Source organism: Gorilla gorilla, chromosome 2 (assembly GCF_029281585.2).
Source record: "Gorilla gorilla gorilla isolate KB3781 chromosome 2, NHGRI_mGorGor1-v2.1_pri, whole genome shotgun sequence".
NCBI classification, from domain to species: Eukaryota; Metazoa; Chordata; class Mammalia; order Primates; family Hominidae; genus Gorilla; species Gorilla gorilla.
The window spans coordinates 58,870,184-58,889,148 of NC_086017.1; the positions used below are offsets into that span (position 1 = coordinate 58,870,184).

At 57.2% G+C, this 18,965-nt stretch overlaps 3 protein-coding genes and 1 non-coding gene across 11 annotated transcripts in view; 2 read left to right on the plus strand and 2 right to left on the minus strand.

Annotated features, from left to right (window-relative positions):
• The window catches only part of P4HTM (prolyl 4-hydroxylase, transmembrane), a 16,815-nt gene extending 12,226 nt beyond the window's left edge, over positions 1-4,589 (plus strand). For 2 of the 3 annotated variants that reach the window (XM_055382411.2, XM_004034111.4), the window contains 6 exons: positions 32-128; positions 1,614-1,776; positions 2,336-2,521; positions 3,252-3,342; positions 3,539-3,662; positions 4,161-4,589. In XM_055382411.2, the coding sequence (XP_055238386.1) occupies positions 32-128; positions 1,614-1,776; positions 2,336-2,521; positions 3,252-3,342; positions 3,539-3,662; positions 4,161-4,381 (882 nt within the window). In that variant the 3' untranslated portion in view covers positions 4,382-4,589. Of the gene's footprint in view, positions 1-31; positions 129-1,613; positions 1,777-2,335; positions 2,646-3,192; positions 3,343-3,538; positions 3,663-4,160 lie in introns of all 3 variants that reach the window. The other variant, XM_004034112.4, reaches the window with a different exon arrangement.
• WDR6 (WD repeat domain 6) lies at positions 4,564-13,400 on the plus strand. The gene is made up of 6 exons (XM_004034109.3): positions 4,564-5,005; positions 9,079-11,560; positions 11,653-11,736; positions 11,827-11,943; positions 12,047-12,165; positions 12,272-13,400. The coding sequence occupies exons 1-6, from the start codon at positions 4,816-4,818 to the stop codon at positions 12,733-12,735; spliced, it is 3,456 nt and encodes a 1,151-aa protein (XP_004034157.1). The 5' UTR covers positions 4,564-4,815; the 3' UTR covers positions 12,736-13,400.
• On the minus strand, positions 12,935-18,959 carry DALRD3 (DALR anticodon binding domain containing 3). 6 transcript variants are annotated; one of them, XM_063703784.1, is made up of 12 exons: positions 18,288-18,959; positions 15,849-16,883; positions 15,472-15,767; positions 15,062-15,318; positions 14,883-14,962; positions 14,677-14,805; positions 14,226-14,299; positions 14,064-14,125; positions 13,881-13,963; positions 13,605-13,787; positions 13,420-13,533; positions 12,935-13,319 (listed from the first exon to the last, which is right to left on the minus strand). In XM_063703784.1, the coding sequence occupies exons 2-12, from the start codon at positions 16,011-16,013 to the stop codon at positions 13,035-13,037; spliced, it is 1,728 nt and encodes a 575-aa protein (XP_063559854.1). In that variant the 5' UTR covers positions 16,014-16,883; positions 18,288-18,959; the 3' UTR covers positions 12,935-13,034. The 6 variants fall into 6 exon arrangements, with proteins under 6 accessions (XP_063559854.1, XP_004034163.3, XP_004034162.1 ...); XM_004034115.5 differs by lacking the exon at positions 18,288-18,959 and having other exon boundaries at positions 12,935-13,154; positions 13,251-13,319; positions 13,420-13,507; positions 15,849-17,440; XM_004034114.5 differs by lacking the exon at positions 18,288-18,959 and having other exon boundaries at positions 12,935-13,154; positions 13,251-13,319; positions 15,849-17,435.
• Positions 18,044-18,156, minus strand: MIR191 (microRNA mir-191). The gene has a single exon (NR_106306.1). It is a non-coding gene; the product is annotated as a microRNA mir-191 (primary transcript).
• Positions 18,960-18,965: the final 6 nt, after the last annotated feature.

The window sequence follows — 18,965 nt, forward strand, 5'->3', positions numbered from 1 at the left end:
TCACCCACTGAGGGACCCTCTTATGCTTTAGGTTCTGGCCCAGACTCGCCTGGGAAATGGATGGTGGATGACTCCAGAGAGCATTCAGGAGATGTACGCCGCGATCAAGGCTGACCCTGATGGTGACGGTGAGCTCACACCTCTGCACAGTCCTATCCCCGTGAGCCTCCTGCCCACTCCCAGGTGCACAATTTTGAAAACTAGGGCCCTTCCCCCACAGCCAGGCAGCCTCTCTGCACCCCTTTATAGTGGCCAGAGATGGGGAGGCGAAGATCCAGCCTTGCTTTTTACCCCTGGGAAGTAGGCAGGCAGCCAGGCCCCCCGTTCCCCTTGGTGATGGTCTTGAGGACAGTTCTCGGAGACCCTTTTGATAACATCAGGCAGAGTTGAGAGCCTGGGGGCAGGAAGTAGGGCTGCTAGTTGGCAGAGAACAGAGTGGGTGGAGCAGGAGCAAGGCGACAGTGAGGCCAGCTAGAGCTTGGCTGTTTACCCTGCTCCATCCATCTCTCCAGCCAGACACGAGGTCCACCCCAGCAGACAGCTTCCCTGGTCTAAGTGAGATCTCCCCTGCCTTCCTCTTGTCCACCTGGAGTCATGCCGAAGCGCCTAAAATGGTAGTGCTGCTAACTGTGCTAACTGCTGGGGAGGGATGGGCAGGGAAGCTGTCACGCAAGTGGTGCCCCCTCTGGTAATAACTCTCAGGAGGTTTCTGAGGTGTGGTCATCACCCTCATGCCCAAATTCTGGACCAAGAGAGGAAGATACAGCAGTTAGAAAGGACTTGGAAGAGTGGCTTTGCGGCTGGTGAACCAGAGTGAAGAATCTGGCCGTGACCTGTGGCTGGATGGCTGCCACACTGCTACAGGCCCCAGAACAGAGGTGGTGACAGTCTCACAGCCCTTGAATGTCCCCCACCCTCAGAGGAATCTAGGCCAAAGAGTGGAAGGTGACATCCTTGGGTCAGCCAGAATAACATGGAGCAAAGATACCAACTACTCTTCCAGAACCCCTGCTTAATGGTTTGAGCAGGGACAGTGGAGAATGTTCTCATGAGAGGGGGTGGCCTGACTTTCGTTGCTAAGGTGGGCTGGTAACGCAGTAGGCAGGGCTGGCGAAGTAGGTTCCACCCAGGATGAGACCTGGGGTCATGAGGAACTCCCCGGGGGCTGGCCCCGCTTGCACCCTGGCATATGTATGTAAGGCCCTGGATGAGGCCCAGCACTGCCTGCTCTCTCCTCACCCTCCACAGGCCGGAGAGTGGCCACCACTCTATATAGCCAGGCTGGAAGGCCAGGGCCCTGGCCATATGGCTCAAGCTTCCTTTGGAGAACCTTCTCTGGCCACTCTAATAGGGGGTGGGCCTCTTCCTTCTTAGGGCCAAATTAGGGCTTAAACTGAGAAAAGGAACTGCTCTGGGTCTTCCTGTAAGGCCTGATGTGACAGAAACAAGGTTCATCTGACCCAAAAGTCCAGGTGGGGGACAAGTGTACAAGGCCCCTCAGTGCCTGAGGTCAGGGGCTGCTGCTGCCTTTGGGGTAGGTAGGGAAGTGCAGCCTGCCACTGTTGCCTCCCAATATGGGCTTGGCGGGCATTGATGGTGGGTGCCCTGTGCAGGAGTGCTGAGTCTGCAGGAGTTCTCCAACATGGACCTTCGGGACTTCCACAAGTACATGAGGAACCACAAGGCAGAGTCCAGTGAGCTGGTGCGGAACAGCCACCATACCTGGCTCTACCAGGGTGAGGGTGCCCACCACGTCATGCGTGCCATCCGCCAGAGGTGAGCACCTGAAGCTGTTCTCACTGGAGCAGGGGGAGAAGACTGGGCAGGGCCTCCACAGAAGTCCTTGTCTGGGGCCAAGAGGACAGAATGGATTAACCCATTTGGGATTAAGTTCCATTTGTTAGACCAGGATTGGGACCCACTGAAAGACAGGCAATTAACAAAGGCAAATTAGCCCTCCTTGCAGGCACACAATGGGCAACTGGGATTAGAAAGAGATTGAGCACTTCTTTCTGATTTCACAGCAGGAAAAGGGTTTTTAAATAAACAACTTTCTTCCAGGGAGGAGGACCTCAGGACTCCCCGCCCCCTTTATTTAGTGGAAATGTCAACATTTCCACACAGCAGGTGTCTCTGTCTTTGGCATCTGAGGGAGAAGGATCATCATGAGTAACCCCCTCCTGCTCTTACAGGGCCAATCTGAGATGGCTTAAGGGACTTCCAGGGGAGGTGGGTAGGGGCAGAACTTGTGGCAGGCCTAGGGTCCACCTTGGCCAGCTCCTTCAGATCACCACCTTGCCTGGGGCTGCCCAGCCAAATGCCTGCTGCCTACCAGGGTGCTGCGCCTCACTCGCCTGTCGCCTGAGATCGTGGAGCTCAGCGAGCCGCTGCAGGTTGTTCGATATGGTGAGGGGGGCCACTACCATGCCCACGTGGACAGTGGGCCTGTGTACCCAGAGACCATCTGCTCCCATACCAAGCTGGTAGCCAACGAGTCTGTACCCTTCGAGACCTCCTGCCGGCAAGTATCTCCCAACTGGGGGCTGCCTTCAATCCTCAGACCAGGAACACCCATGACACAGGCACAGCCCTGCACTGTGGGCGTGCCCCTTGGCATGGGGCCAGGAGATCACTGGGTTATCCCGGTCAGTGATGCCCTCACCTCTCCCCACAAGTTGTTTACCAAATGGCTGGAAAGGGGTGGCTACTGGCCATCATGTCCACTGGAGTCAACACAGACTGAAGTACCCACAGACACCAAAACTTGCCCCCTGAGTTCTGAAGCAAGGGGCAAGGCTGGGCCCCTAGCTTGTCCTGCCCATTCCTCCAGGTGTTGATCTTGATTCCACTTAGAGAAGCTGAAGCTGTGCCTCCCTCCCCTGTCAAGGCAGTTCTTTCCTCTTCAGGTGGCTGTTCTGGCCCAGCCCCTTCCCATCCCCAAGGAGCCCTTCAGCATGCCCTGTTGCTTCTGCTAGCCTACCTTTCCCTGCCAGGCCCCTGCTCAGGGCCATGGCATTTAACTAAGTGCACCTGTGATCTTGGCCAAAAAACCATTGCAACTCACAGTAAGAGACTGGGTTTCGGGGAAGGAGGGGCTAGGGACACTTTGGCACTGGCCTGCCCTATTGTCTCCCATCCTAGTCTGTCCTGGTCCCTGGCAACAGGAACCTGGGCAGCTTATCCTGCCTACAGGTAAGCCCCTGGGAGCATCCACAACTGGGGACCTGCTCAGTGGCCCCCCTGCCTTACAGCTACATGACAGTGCTGTTTTATTTGAACAACGTCACTGGTGGGGGCGAGACTGTTTTCCCTGTAGCAGATAACAGAACCTACGATGAAATGGTAAGGGTCAAATGGGCTATTACTCTTGTGGGCTGGCAGGGGCTTAGACAAGTGAAGTACACACCTCTCCAGGTCTAAGGATGTGGGCCCAAATTATTCCTTGGGCATATCTGGTTGGTTTCCCTTTGGTCACCCTTAGCTGGCCTGGCCATAGAGTGGGGACAGGTTGAACACCCCACCACCCTGCTGCCCACAGAGTCTGATTCAGGATGACGTGGACCTCCGTGACACACGGAGGCACTGTGACAAGGGAAACCTGCGTGTCAAGCCCCGACAGGGCACAGCAGTCTTCTGGTACAACTACCTGCCTGATGGGCAAGGTGAGGGCCTATGGCCAGGCCTGGGGGGGTGCCCTGAGTACAGCTTCCCTTTACTCAGCCCCCGTCTGCCACAATGGAGGGCTGTTTCTGGCTGCTTTCCAAATAGTTTTCTGCTCCTGGTGCCTCCCAAAGGCCATCCTTAGTGACTTTAGCGGACTGCCCCAGGACCTGTACTGCCTATTGGGTTATATCCATCCCTATCATTCCCTGATGCCCCAGCCTTCCTACTCCCTGGGGCTTGGGACACATGTCCCTTGCTAACCCAGGATGGGAAGGGATATGGACAGGCCCAACAGCAAGAAAGCTGGTTTCAGAGGGCCAGTGGTGTTGACTATACATTAGTGGGGTGAGATGAGGAGCCTCCAAGGAAGCCTTAGGTCTGGGTGTTTGCTACACAAGGAATGCATAGCTGGACCCACCTTGGTCATGCTCTTGGTGCCTATGAGGCCAAGCTCTGGCCAGCCCAGCCTAGGATCTCACGTCACCCTCCTCTTCTAGGTTGGGTGGGTGACGTAGACGACTACTCGCTGCACGGGGGCTGCCTGGTCACGCGCGGCACCAAGTGGATTGCCAACAACTGGATTAATGTGGACCCCAGCCGAGCGCGGCAAGCGCTGTTCCAACAGGAGATGGCCCGCCTTGCCCGAGAAGGCGGCACCGACTCACAGCCCGAGTGGGCTCTGGACCGGGCCTATCGCGATGCGCGCGTGGAACTCTGAGGGAAGAGTTAGCCCCGGTTCCCAGCCGCAGGTTGCCAGTTGCCCAAGATCGGGGGTCCGGCTGTCCTTCTGTCCTGTTGCAGACTAAAGGTCTGGCCAATGTCTTGCCCCACCCCGCCAGCCGCGATACGGCGCAGTTCCTATATTCATGTTATTTATTGTGTACTGGCCCCATCTGCCCCGTCAAATAAAAAACCACAAGGTTCGAGCCGCCGGGCCCGACAAACTCCGGGTCGGCGGAAGAGAGTCCGCGCTAGGTGCAGCGGCCTGGCAGCTGGGAGCGCCCCGCAAGCGTCACGTGAGGGGGCGAGGGGCGGGATGCCCCTCCGCGGGCCCCGCCAATGATGAGCTGGATTGCGTGGGACGAAGGGTCGTCATTGGACAACCGCCGCGGGCGCCCTGGTCTCTGCTACCTGTAGCTGAGGGCGCTGTTGATGGGCAGCGCGGCGCGCTGGGAAGGCTCGTTCTCGCGAGAGTTCAGCTCCCTTCTTAGCCGTGGCTGCCTCAGAACCTTGAGGGTCGACATGGATGCTCTCGAGGACTACGTTTGGCCGCGGGCAACCTCGGAGCTTATACTTCTCCCAGTGACGGGTCTGGAGTGCGTGGGGGACCGGCTGTTGGCGGGTGAGGCTTGGCTTGAGGCACGCCTGGTGGAAAGGGGGAAAGAAACAGCGCCTCCCAGGGGCGGTGCCACAGGGAAAAGGGGTGCCCTGAGGAGAAGGACGGGCAGCAGGTTGAGGCCGATCGGAGGTGGGAAGGGAGCTCCGGAGATAGCGGGGACGAGGGCCAGCCTGAGGAGGGCGGGGCCCGAGAGACAAAGCTGATGTGGCTGCCGCGGCGCTTCATAAACTTCAGCCCGCGTGGAAAGGGCGGGTGGAACCGCGGGAAGGTGCAGGGGAACGCGGCCGCGCGGAGGCGGAGGCGGAGGCCAGGGAGCGGAGGGTTGAGGGGGTGTGCTCCCTTCTAGGAGATGGGCGGGGGCTTGGCCTCTCCGAAGGAGACGGGGCCGAGCCGGGAGGTGGTGGTGGAGGAGGAGGAGGAGGAGGAGGCCTCTCAGGGGGTGTGGCCTCTTGGGGAAGGCGGGGCCGGGAGAGGGCAAGGGTGTGGCCTCTCGAGGACGGGATGAGTCTCTTCCCCCTAAGGTGGGGGTGAAGATCCTCTGAGGAGGGTGGCGTCGCGGAAAATGGCGGATGAGACCTTTCCGAGTAGGGGGCGGTGCCCGGGGAAGCAGGGGCTGAGACCCCCTCCTGAGATGGTTGAGGTCCAGGAAATCAGGTGTGGAGGTCCCTCCAAGGAGAACCGGGTCGCAAAGGACAGGCGAGGCCTGGGACCTGAGGTGTCAGAGTCCAGGCTGGTCTCAAACAGTCATTACATGAAGCCACTAATGACCCATGTTGGTGCTGCTGAGTTGTATAAGGGTCCTGAGGCAGGGCCTTGGCGGTCAGGCCTTGAGTGAGTTGCCACCAGTCCTAAGAGGGTGTGTGTATGGGGTGGGGATGATCCAGTTTTGATCTGGTGTGGGGGTTCTTGGAGCGCGGAGTTCCTACCGCGAGCTAAACTCCTAAGGCTCCTTGAGGGGGAACAACGAAGCAGAAACTCAAAGAACCACAAGAGTGAACTAGGAAAAGGGGTGAGTTCCTGGCAAGAGGGTAAGCATGCCAAAGGCCTTGAGGCTGGAAGAATCTGTCATTTTGGGGGAAAGAGGGAATTCTTGTGAAGTTAGAGCAGGAATGGAGTCTGGGAGGAAAGGAGGCTGGACAAGCGAGCAGAGGCCACATTGTTTCAGGCCTTGATCTGACTTTATCCCTAAGGGCAGTGGGGAGAACCTATTGAAGGGTTTTAAGGTGGGGAATAACTTGGGAAATGCAGTTTAAGAAGCCCTGCAAGTGAATTCACCTACTTCTGTGGCTTCCAAAGTGACTTTTATATAGCTACAATTCTGTGTGTGTGTGTGTGTGTTTTTTTTTTTTGAGACAGTCTTCCTCTGTCACCCAGGCTGGAGTGCAGTGGCACGGTCTCGGCTCCCTGCAACCTCCGCCTCCCAGGTTCAAGTGATTCTCCTGCCTCAGCCTCCGGAGTAGCTGGGATTACAGGTGCCCACCACCATGCCCAGCTAATTGTTGTATTTTTAGTAGAGATGGGGCTTCACCATGTTGGCCAGGCTGGTCTCAAACTCCTGACCTCAAGTGATTCGCCTGCCTCAGCCCCCCAAATTGCTGGAATTACAGGCATGAGCCACCATACCCGGCCTCTCTAGCCTCTTCCTGAGCTCTTCATTTCCTGTTCCATCCACCATACTCAATGCTCTTGCCCATCTCAGGGCAATCATACATGCTGTTTTCTCCACCAAGAAAGCTGCAAACCCTCCCATTGCTCCCCGCCCCCCCACCCCAACATTTCCCAGTCCCCCTCTTCCGCCTCCTTTCCTCTGGCTAACTGCTGCTTATCCTTGAATCCTAACTCTAAATATTGTGTCCTCAAGTTGGCCTCCCCTTACACTCACCCAGTCTTGTTAGATTAGACCGGGGTTTTCTCAATCTTGCCTCTATTGGCCTTTTAGACCAGATAATTCTTTGTTGGAATGCTGTTTGTGCATTGTAGGATGTTTAGCATCATCCCTGGCCTTACTTGCCAGTAGCACAACCCCTGGAGACAGCCGTAAGTGTCTCCAGCTATTGCTAGATGTCTCCTGTGGGGAAAGTTGCCCCCTGTGGAGAACCACTGGATTAGACTTTCTCATTTTACATCTTTTATTTTCTTTTTGCATTGTCAAAATCCTTCTCATTTTATTTTACTTTTTTTTTTTTGAGACAGAGTCTTGCTCTATTGCTCAGGGTGGAGTGCAGTGGTGCAATCTCAGGTCACTGCAACTTCCACCTCTTGGGCTCAAGAGATCCTCTCACCTCAGCCTCCCAAGTAGCTGGGACTACAGGCATGCGCCATTATGCCCAGCTCATTTGTATAATTTTTTTAGAGGTGGAGTTTTGCCATGTTGCCCAGGCTGGTCTCAAAGTCCTGGGCTTAAGCGAGCCTCCTGCCTTCCAAAGTGCTGGGATTATAGGTGTGAGCTGCTGTGCCAGGCCCCATCTCTATTTTTTTTTAATTAAAAAAAAAAAGTGAGGTGAGGAGGAGGCTCTGAGTTTGAGAAATTTGTGGTTGAACTGAACATCAAGCGTGACTGATGAGGCTGGGCGTGGTGGCTCACGCCTGTATTCCCAGCACTTTGGGAGGCTGAGGTGGGCGGATCATGAGGTCAGGAGATCGAGACCATCCTAACACAGTGAAACCCCGTCTCTACTAAAAATACAAAAAATTAGCCGGGCATGGTGGCGGGTGCCTGTAGTCCCAGCTACTTGGGAGGCTGAGGCAGGAGGATGGCATGAACCTGGGAGGCGGAGCTTGTAGTGAGCCAAGATTGCGCCACAGCACTCCAGCTTGGGCGGCAGAGTGAGACTTCGTCTCAAAAAAAAAAAAAGAGTGACTGATGAGGGGGCCGGGCACAATGGCTCACGCCTGTAATCCCGGCACTTTGGGAGGCCAAGGTGGGTGGATCACCTGAGGTCAGGAGTTCGAGACCAGCGTGGCCAACATGGTGAAACCCTGTCTCTACTAAAAATATAAAAACTGGTCGGGCTTGGTGGCTCACGCCTATAATCCCAGCACTTTGGGAGGCTGAGGCGGGCAGATCACGAGGTCAGGAGATCGAGATCATCCTGGCTAACACGGTGAAACCCTGTCTCTATTAAAAATACAAAAAATTAGCCAGGCGTGGGGGCAGGCCCCTGTAGTCCCAGCTACTCGGGAGGCTGAGGCAGGAGAATGGCCTGAATCCGGGAGGTGGAACTTGCAGTGAGCTGAGATCGTGCCACTGCACTCCAGCCTGGGCTACAGAGCGAGACTCCGTCTCAAAAAAAAAAAAAAAAAAAAACAAACTAGCCGGGTGTGGTGGTGGGCGCCTGTAATTCCAGCTACTTGGGAGGCTGAGTCAGGAGAGTTGCTTGAACCCAGGAGATGGAGGTTGCAGTGAGCTGCACGGTGCCACTGCACTCCAACCTCAGCAACAGAATGAGACTCTGTCTCAAAAAAAAAAGAATGACTGATGAGGGAAGCACAAAGTCAGCACTGAAAGTCCAGCTGAAGCTGAGACCAAGGATTTTCTTTTTTCTTTTTTTTTTTTTGAGTCTTTCGCCCAGGCTGGAGTGAAGTGGTATGATCTTGGCTCACTGCAACCTCCACCTGCTGGGTTCAAGCAGTTCTCCTGCCTCAGCCTCCCGAGTGCTGGGATTACAGGCACGTGCCACCACACCTGGCTAATTTTTTAGTAGAGATGGGGTTTTCACCTTGTTGGCCAGGCTAGTCCTGAACCCCTGACCTCAGGTGATTCATCTGCCTGGGCTTCCCAAAGTGCTAGGATTACAGGCGTGAGCCACCGTGCCTGGCCGAGACCAAGGATTTTCTTTTTCTTTTTTTTCTTTTGAGACGGAGTCTGGCTTTGGCTTTCCAAAGTGCCCAGATTACAGGCGTGAGCCACCACACCCGGCCGAGACCAAGGATTTTCTAAGATTCAAGCTGCAGGATTGTGTGTCCTGATGCATTCATAGGCTACATGCCGAGAAGTTTCCCTGATCCCCATCTCTTCCCTATGGGTCATCAGAGTTAGGTACCTAGCTCTGACATGGCTCTTTGCCTCTGTCTAGGTGAGGGTCCCGATGTCCTGGTGTACAGCTTGGACTTTGGTGGGCATCTGCGGATGATAAAGCGAGTGCAGAACCTGCTTGGCCACTACCTTATCCATGGCTTCCGGGTACAGCCAGAGCCTAATGGAGACCTTGACTTGGAGGCCATGGTGGCTGTGTTTGGAAGCAAGGGACTCCGAGTTGTGAAAATTAGCTGGGGACAGGGCCACTTCCGGGAGCTTTGGCGCTCTGGCCTGTGGAACATGTCTGACTGGATTTGGGATGCACGCTGGCTTGAGGGAAATATAGCCTTGGCCCTGGGCCACAACTCAGTGGTGCTATATGACCCTGTAGTAGGGTGCATCCTGCAAGAGGTGCCCTGCACAGACAGGTGCACCCTCTCTTCAGCCTGCCTGATTGGAGACGCCTGGAAGGAGCTGACCATAGTGGCAGGTGCTGTTTCCAACCAGCTCTTGGTCTGGTACCCAGCAACTGCCTTAGCAGACAACAAACCTGTAGCACCTGACCGACGAATCAGTGGGCATGTGGGCATCATCTTCAGCATGTCATACCTGGAAAGCAAGGGATTGCTGGCTACAGCTTCAGAAGACCGAAGCGTTCGTATCTGGAAGGTGGGCGACCTGCGAGTGCCTGGGGGTCGGGTGCAGAATATTGGGCACTGCTTTGGGCACAGCGCCCGTGTGTGGCAGGTCAAGCTTCTAGAGAATTACCTTATCAGTGCAGGAGAGGACTGTGTCTGCTTGGTGTGGAGCCATGAAGGTGAGATCCTCCAGGCCTTTCGGGGACACCAGGGACGTGGGATCCGGGCCATAGCTGCCCATGAGAGGCAGGCCTGGGTGATCACTGGGGGTGATGACTCAGGCATTCGGCTGTGGCACTTGGTAGGGCGTGGGTACCGGGGATTGGGGGTCTCGGCTCTCTGCTTCAGGTCCCGTAGTAGGCCAGGTACACTCAAGGCTGTGACTCTGGCTGGCTCTTGGCGACTGCTGGCAGTGACTGATACAGGGGCCCTGTATCTCTATGACGTCGAGGTCAAGTGCTGGGAGCAGCTGCTAGAGGATAAACATTTCCAGTCCTACTGCCTGCTGGAGGCAGCTCCTGGTCCCGAGGGCTTTGGATTGTGTGCTATGGCCAGTGGGGAAGGTCGTGTCAAGGTTGTCCCCATCAACACTCCAACTGCTGCTGTGGACCAGACCCTGTTTCCTGGGAAGGTGCACAGCTTGAGCTGGGCCCTGCGTGGTTATGAGGAGCTCCTGTTGCTGGCATCGGGCCCTGGCGGGGTAGTAGCTTGCCTAGAGATCTCAGCCGCACCCTCTGGCAAGGCCATCTTTGTCAAGGAACGTTGTCGGTACCTGCTGCCCCCAAGCAAGCAGAGATGGCACACATGCAGTGCCTTCCTACCCCCAGGTGACTTCCTGGTGTGTGGTGACCGCCGGGGCTCTGTGCTGCTATTCCCCTCCAGACCAGGTCTGCTCAAGGACCCTGGGGTGGGAGGCAAGGCTGGGGCTGGTGCTGGGGCACCTGTAGTGGGTAGTGGTAGTAGTGGGGGTGGGAATGCTTTCACTGGGTTGGGCCCAGTGTCTACCCTGCCCTCTCTGCACGGGAAGCAGGGTGTGACCTCAGTCACATGCCATGGTGGCTATGTGTATACCACAGGGCGTGATGGCGCCTACTACCAGCTGTTTGTACGAGACGGCCAGCTCCAGCCAGTCCTAAGGCAGAAGTCCTGTCGAGGCATGAACTGGCTAGCTGGGCTCCGTATAGTGCCCGATGGGAGCATGGTTATCCTGGGTTTCCATGCCAATGAGTTTGTGGTGTGGAACCCTCGGTCACACGAGAAGCTGCACATCGTCAACTGTGGTGGAGGGCACCGTTCGTGGGCATTCTCTGATACTGAGGCGGCCATGGCCTTTGCTTACCTCAAGGATGGGGATGTCATGCTGTACAGGGCTCTGGGTGGCTGCACCCGGCCACACGTGATTCTCCGGGAGGGTCTGCATGGCCGTGAGATCACTTGTGTAAAGCGTGTGGGCACCATTACCCTGGGGCCTGAATATGGAGTGCCCAGCTTCATGCAGCCTGATGACCTGGAGCCTGGCAGTGAGGGGCCCGACTTGACTGACATTGTGATCACATGTAGTGAGGACACTACTGTCTGTGTCCTAGCACTCCCTACAACCACAGGCTCAGCCCACGCACTCACAGCTGTTTGTAACCATATCTCCTCGGTACGTGCTGTGGCTGTGTGGGGCATTGGCACCCCAGGTGGCCCTCAGGATCCTCAGCCAGGCCTGACTGCCCATGTGGTGTCTGCGGGGGGGCGGGCTGAGATGCACTGCTTCAGCATCATGGTTACTCCGGACCCCAGCACCCCAAGCCGCCTCGCCTGCCATGTCATGCACCTTTCGTCCCACCGGCTAGATGAGTATTGGGACCGGCAACGCAATCGGCATCGGATGGTTAAGGTAGACCCAGAGACCAGGTAATATATGCTCCTGGGCAGGGGTGGTATGGGTCATGCAGATGCTCCCAGGCTTGCAGGCTCCACTTGACAGCTGCATGTTGTCTCTGCAGGTACATGTCCCTTGCTGTGTGTGAACTTGACCAGCCCGGCCTTGGCCCCCTTGTGGCTGCAGCCTGTAGTGATGGGGCCGTAAGGTGAGAGCATAGGGCCCAGTGGGACAGGAGACAAAGGAAGTAAGGTTGTCTAGGATGCGTTCTGAGCTGGGCCACCCCCCCGCCCCCCAGGCTCTTTCTTTTGCAGGATTCTGGGCGGATTCTGCAGCTCCTTGCTGAAACCTTCCACCATAAGCGATGTGTCCTCAAGGTCCACTCCTTTACACACGAGGCACCCAACCAGAGGCGGTGAGAGGGGCTGGATGATGGTCCTGCATGGGCTGGGTGGGGGGGGGGTTCCTGTTGAGCTTCATCTCTGTTATTGACCAGGCTGTCTTTTCCTGGCTCTCAGGAGGCTCCTCCTGTGCAGCGCAGCTACTGATGGCAGCCTGGCCTTCTGGGATCTCACCACCATGCTAGACCATGACTCCACTGTCCTGGAGCCTCCAGTGGATCCTGGTCTTCCCTACCGTGAGTAGCTAATGTGCAACCATGGCTACCCCTCCTCACCTGTCACATAGCCCTCACACATGTGGCAGGCGGGGCCCTGACAACTACCCTCTTCCTCTTCCTTCAGGGCTTGGCACCCCCTCCCTGACTCTCCAGGCCCACAGCTGTGGTATCAACAGCCTGCACACCTTGCCCACCCGTGAGGGCCACCATCTCGTGGCCAGTGGCAGTGAAGATGGATCCCTCCATGTCTTCATGCTTGCTGTGGAGATGCTAGAGCTAGAAGAGGCTGTGGGAGAGGCTGGGCTGGTACCCCAGCTGCGTGTGCTAGAGGAATACTCTGTCCCCTGTGCACATGCTGCCCATGTGACAGGCCTCAAGATCCTAAGCCCAAGCATCATGGTCTCAGCCTCCATTGATCAACGGCTGACCTTCTGGCGTCTGGGGCATGGTGAACCCACCTTCATGAATAGCACTGTGTTCCATGTGCCAGATGTGGCTGACATGGACTGCTGGCCTGTGAGCCCTGAGTTTGGCCACCGTTGTGCCCTTGGGGGTCAGGGGCTTGAGGTTTACAACTGGTACGACTGAGGTATCCTGCAGTGGCTGGCGTGCTGGGCATGGGGCCTGCTCACAGACAGCATGGAGCAGGGATGGGCTGTCTGTGCCCATGCTCAGCATGCCTTGAGGGGAGGAGGTGGTGGCCGTGGGTTCCTGATGTCGGTGCAGGAGCTGAAGGTGAGTGGAGTGCTGCCAAGAATATGCCCCACTCCCCATGACAAGACAGAACTTTGTAACAAACAGTACCAATTTATTTTGGCTGTGGGTTTTTGCTTTTTTTCCAGTTGATGACTTTGTGAACATTCCCAAGTATTGGAGCCTCTGTGGCCTTAGATGTGGCTCAGTGGAGGGAGACCCAGCATAGCCAGGCCAGTATGGAGCACCTCACGCACAGCTCTCAGAAGCTGCAGGCGGACGAACATCTGACCAAAGAGGTGTGGTCGAGGCTCCTGAAAGAGAAAGGGCCTGCTGGTCTCATCCTCTGCTTCCTTTGCCTTTACCCTGTACCCCTCTGCACGTCCCACCCCGTTTTGCTGTGTGCTCACCCCCAGGATGTGTACCCGGTTGTAGTAGGAGCTGAAATCCATGCTGAGCTGTACCAGGAACTTGCATATCTAGAGACAGAGACTGAGTCACTGGCCCATCTCTTTGCTCTTGTGCCCCAGGCCAGAATAAAGAATAGAGTGTAGAGTGTCCTGGTTGTCTATGCCTCACCATCTCTGTGCGTACAGCAATGCGGAGCCCTGGGGCTGTGCAGTCCAGCACTGCTGTCCGGCTCAGCAGATCCGGAAAGGGGAGGATACTGTTGAAGAGCAACAACCACTCACCCTGTGGGGGAGAAAGGTGCTGGGAGGGGAAGTCCAGGCCTCCTTGTGCCAGCTACCAGGAGGGACACTCACCTCATCATGTAGCAGTGAGAAGTCCAGACTGCTCACAGGAGGAAAAGGGGGGTACAGACCTTGTTCCATACTACACTTGTAACTCTCAAAGAGTGTGGCAAGACGGGCACAATTATACATGACAAAGGTGCCACTCTTTGTGCCCTTCGTGGAGATACTGCTGTCAGCCAGAGCCAGGAAGAGCTGGGGAATAGAAGCACAGCTGCAGAGAGAGAAGGCAGCCACCACACCACACCCTGTCCCCCAACACTGGCCCTGTCAGGCTCCCAGGCTCACCTGACTTTGTGGGGCTGTGCTCAGCATCTCAAACTTGATGGTGGCCACAGAGAGAACACCAACGATCTCTGTCCAGGCTGGGTCTGAGGGAGTATAGGGTTGGTCAGTCAGTCTGCAGGCAAGGGCAGGGATGCAAAAAACCTGCCCCTAACCCAGAACATAGCCAGAGTTTCCCAGGCACACCTTGTGCCAGATCCCCACCATGCTTCAGTGCTGAGGCCTTGCACACCTGGGCATGCCGGAACCTGTGTTTGGAAGAGAGGAAGGCCAGTGGGCAGGGTCCTGGGTAAAGAGTCCCCCCTCATTACCCTGGCTTAGGTTGGTGTTCCTCCCAGCCTCACTCACTCGTAGTACTCAGGGGCAGTCATCAGAGTGCCAGGTGCACCAGCTACTTTCACAGGGCCACAGATCAGGTGCTTCTGTCAGAAAGATGTCAGGGGCTCAGCCTAGTTGGCGCTACTCTCCAGGAAGTCCCTTGAGGAGCCCAAATCTGGTGCCTCTACTCAGCCCAGACTCCCTCAAATTGGAACTGCCAGGTTGAGTGCCTCCTTCTACCCAGCCACTCAGGCTACGCATGGTTCATCCTTCTCAACCTGGTCTTCAGTGTTCTTGGGATGTGTCTACAGACCCCCCTTCCCCAGAGCCTCTGCACCTGCTGTACATGCCCTCTCAAGTCCAGCAACTCCCCCAAGGTCAAGTGTTGGTTTCCGTCAGCTAACAAGCCCCTCGGTGGGTTTTCAAGGGCCCTCTGAGGTTCGGGGTTAGGTGGTGGGGAGCTCCACCATCATTAACCTACCTGTCTGAGTGGAGCCTTGTCAACCAACTTCCGCCAAAGCAGGTCCAATTTCTGTTGCTGGAACTCCTCCTCACAGCTAACAACATGTACAACCAAGCAGCCGTCTGTACCAGTATCTGAGGCCCCAGCCTAAGGGAGGACAATCATAACTGTGGAAGTACAGTATACTTGGTTTGGGAGAACCTACAGGGCTGGGAGTCACTAACCAGGCCTGGGTGGCTGTCCTCGGGCCAATGCCATAGAGCCTCTTGCAGCTCAGCCAGCACAGAGAGGAGATCCTCAGTCACTGAAAAGAGAACAGATAGGTGCTGAGACTGGAAAGAAGCAGAGATGTCCCCCTAACCCCCTCCTGCCTTTTCTGGCCCTGCTAGGCTTCAGGTCCTACCCAGACAGTTGTCCAGGTTGAGGTCATAGCCAGCTGTGCGGCCCTGTTCTTCCACCAGCTCCTTCAGACACAGTCTGCCTAGGATGCCAGGGGACAGTGTCCTCCCGTCATTAGCAGAGGTAAGTTTTTCAAGGGCGTGGCTCCTCAGGGTGTGGGAGGAAGCTCTCTCCAAGGCAGCGGGCCAGTCCACCCGCAGTTGCTGCAGGAAGGTCAGCATGTGCGGATCCCGCACAGCTGGCACTAGGCGCACGCACACCCTGCGAAGGGAGGGCGGCCGCCTCAGCCTGAGCACCTGGTCCAGCTCGCCACGACTTCCCACCTCCAGCCGCAGTCCCCACGGGCGGCGCCGCTCGCTCTCTAGGTCCCCGGCAGTCCCACCTTCTCCATTCCGGCCCCGCGGCCCCGCTCACCCGTGAGCGCGCAGGGCTCGCGCCAGGTGATCGGCCACGAGCACCGTACGCAGCTGGCTCAAGCGGAGTGCGCAGGGGGAGCTGCGCAGTGCTGGGCAGTGTAGTAAGACGCGCTGGCCCAGCGAGGCAGGCGAGGCGGGCGTGGCATAGGCGGCCACAGCGCTGAGGACGCGCTCGAAGACGGCGGACCGCTGCAGTTGGAGAGACAGACCCGCGGGGGTCGCCGCGCAGCGCAGCACCGGGGCCACACCAGGGCCCTGCAGGCAGGCGAGGGCATGGAGCAAATGCTCCGGAACCTGCGGGAGAACGGGCGTGTAAAAAGGCCACGGCACGGGGCCCATCTCCCGGCCGCACGGCCCCGCCCGGCTCACGCCCACCTGGCCGTCATCGAAGCGCGCCTGCAGCGCGCGGTGCGGTGCCAGAAAGTCTCGGGAACGCAGGTGGCGGGTGCGCGTCTCCTTGATCCACACCGGACCGCCTGGCCCCAGGGCCGCGTTGAGGGCCCCCAGCGTCTCCCCCACCCCAAGGCGCCTGGTCGCCATGGTGACCGGAAGGAGTAAGCGGAACCGGAAAAAAATTTAGGGAGGTGGAACTTCCGGAAAGGACCGACTAGCTGGGGCGGGGATGCGACGGTGGTCCCCGTAAGTGGACAGGTGCGCCAGTGGGAGCCCTGTCGGCTGCTTTCGACCTACCGCCCCCAGCACCCCTTCCGCGTGGTCCACCTGCACAGCCGGGCCCCGGATCTGAAATCTCGGGGCCCTCCCTGGGCCTAGGGTTCTTTCGCTGTGACCAGGCCTTAACCAGGAAAAGGATCCTCGCGACCCGGTGGGCGCTTAGACCGGGTACCGTCTCTTCTCATCGAAGTCTCACATGTTTGTGTTAATAACATTTCATTTCTCCCATTTTACACATGATGAATATTCGTCACTGGAATAAGGCAGTATAACATTAAGGCCACTTTCACGACCTACTTAAAACATCTCATTTTAAAAAGAATAGTGTTCCGCGGTTTCAGGTTATTTGCAAGCATTTTCTCGTTTGAGATATGGGTGTTTTTTTGTTTGTTTGAGACGGAGTCTTGCTCTTGTCTCCCAGGCTGGAGTGCAGTGGCACGATCTCGGCTGACTGCAGCCTCCACCTCCCGGATTCACAGGATTCTCCTCCTCAGCCTCCCGAGTAGCTGGGATTACGGGCGCTCGCCACCACGCCCGGCTAATTTTTGTATTTTTAGTAGAGACGGGGTTTCGCCATGTTGGCCAGGCTGGTCTCGAACTCCTGACCTCGTGATCTGCCCGCCTCGGCCTCCGAAAGTGCTGGGATTACAGGCATCAGCCACTGCACCCAGCCCGGGTGGTCTTTATGCCCAATAAATAAGCACTCTGATACAATTGGCGGTTTTCTTCTCTTGATACCTGAGAAATCACAACCATCATGATGGCTTCCAGAATGACCAGATGTTTTTTTTTTTTTGAGACGGAGTTTCGCTCCTGTTGCCCAGGCTGGAGTACAGTGGTGTGATCTTGGCTCACCGCAACCTCCCCCTCCCGGGTTCAAGTGATTATCCTGCCTCAGTCTCCCAAGTAGCTGGGATTACATGCACGCGTCACCACACCCGGCTACTTTTGTATTTTTAATAGAGACGGGGTTTCTCCATGTTTGTCAAGCCTCGAACTCCCGACCTCAGGTGATCCGCCTGCCTCGGCCTTCCAAAGTGCTGGGATTACAGGCATGAGCCACCGCGCCCGGCCCAGAATGACCAGCTTTTAATGTGACTCCTTTAACCTGGTGTGCTTTAACAACGATCCTTAACGCTTCCTGTTTTAGGCAACAGCCATTTACGGGCCAACCAAATAATGCGACCATAATAAAAAATAGGCCTCAGTTGGAGTATCTTGCTCCTCTATCAATAGGAAAGGTCTTTTTCTTTCTCCCACAAAGGTTCCCAAATGTTTTCATTTCACTGTAACATACTCACCCCCCACCCCACCCCCATTCCTTTTAATAGAGAAGCTAACTCAGTAGAGAGAGTTGGGAAATCCGGAGAGCAGGGAAACCCAGGGGCAGGAAAAGCTTGGCAAGGCCCAGTGGGCCAGGGCTGAGGCCCTGCTGGGAGGCGCCGAAAGAGCACTGGGCGGACACGACATTCCCGATGGCTTCTCGGGTGCCCACTCAACGGGAGTGATCGTGTCATTCCAAAGCGCTTTCCATTCTGAAGGTGCATGACCTGGAGACAACTGCTTAGCAGGGTTGGGAACCCTCAGTCAAACTGAGGACTTTAGATACTCTCATCCACGAAGACGGTTGGGGTGGTTTTTCCCCAGGAAGTAAGAGGGCTATCTTTAGCGAGATGCGGGCTGAGGCAGCCCTGGGGGAGTCACTACCATTGCAGCCCTACCCAGAGGTCCTGGGTCCACCCTCCCTCGCCAATGCTCCCCAGGGTTCCAGAGATGGCCACCAGCCTCGGCTCTCCCACGTCTACACCCATCACCTCCAGCCTGAGGGCGCAACTGAGAGGAACTGAGACCCAAGCAGCTCAGTAAAGTATGTCTGGGGGTCAGGGGCACCCCATCTGGGCCAGGGCGCTGCTCAGGCAGGAGAGCAGGGGACGAAATCCAAGCGCAGCTGGAATGCTCTGGAGACAACAGCTGCTTTTGGGATTCCGTTGCCCGCTGTCCAGCCGTTGGCGGGGGGCGGGGGAGCTCCTGCCCCCAGGTCACTCGCCCTGGGGCCACATCAGAACCCGCCCATCCCCAGTCCCAGGAGGAAGACCCGGGAGTAGGTTGTGAAACCGAGTCTAGAGGGAACAAGACGCTCACCTGGGCCACAGAACAATAGAAGGGGAGGTGGGGGCCTCCCCTGGGACCGGGTACCGATCCGGATTAGATCCGCGGGGCAGGATTAGCCCTGTTGGTCCCACGAAGCCTGGGCCACTGGTGCGGTGACGGTGGTGGGGCGGGCTTCGGAATCCGTCAGGAGGGAAGCGCGCCCGTGGGGCCGGAGAGGAAGTAAACCCGCGCGTCCACCTCGGGGACACCCCCGCGCTCGGTGGCCTTTGTCCGGTGACGCTGCCAGCGCCCGGAGCACCAGGGGCCGAAGGGGTCCACAGAGCAGCCGCGGGACCCCCAGAAACCCATTGCGACCGGCCCCAGGAGACCCACCACCAGGCTCCCACTGTGCCGAGCTTCCCGCTCGCCCGGCCCCGCGGGTAGCGAAAGCGACAATGTTCCCCTGAGGCCACGACAGAGCCGGCGTGCCGAGATGCCCAAACCCCGCGCGGGGGCCAGCGACTCTCGCGCCAGTAGTCCCTTGACTTGGATCAAGACGGGGGACGGGGGACTCCCAGGACGCGAGCAGAGTGAACGAGGACAAGGTGATGCTCCACGCGCTTCTACTTCAAGTCTGGTCCGGTTCGGCCTGGTCTGGGCCAGCCGAACAGCCACCCAAACACTATCACAGCTTGCCCTTCCGCTTGCTCTGGCTGCCTGCAGACTTGG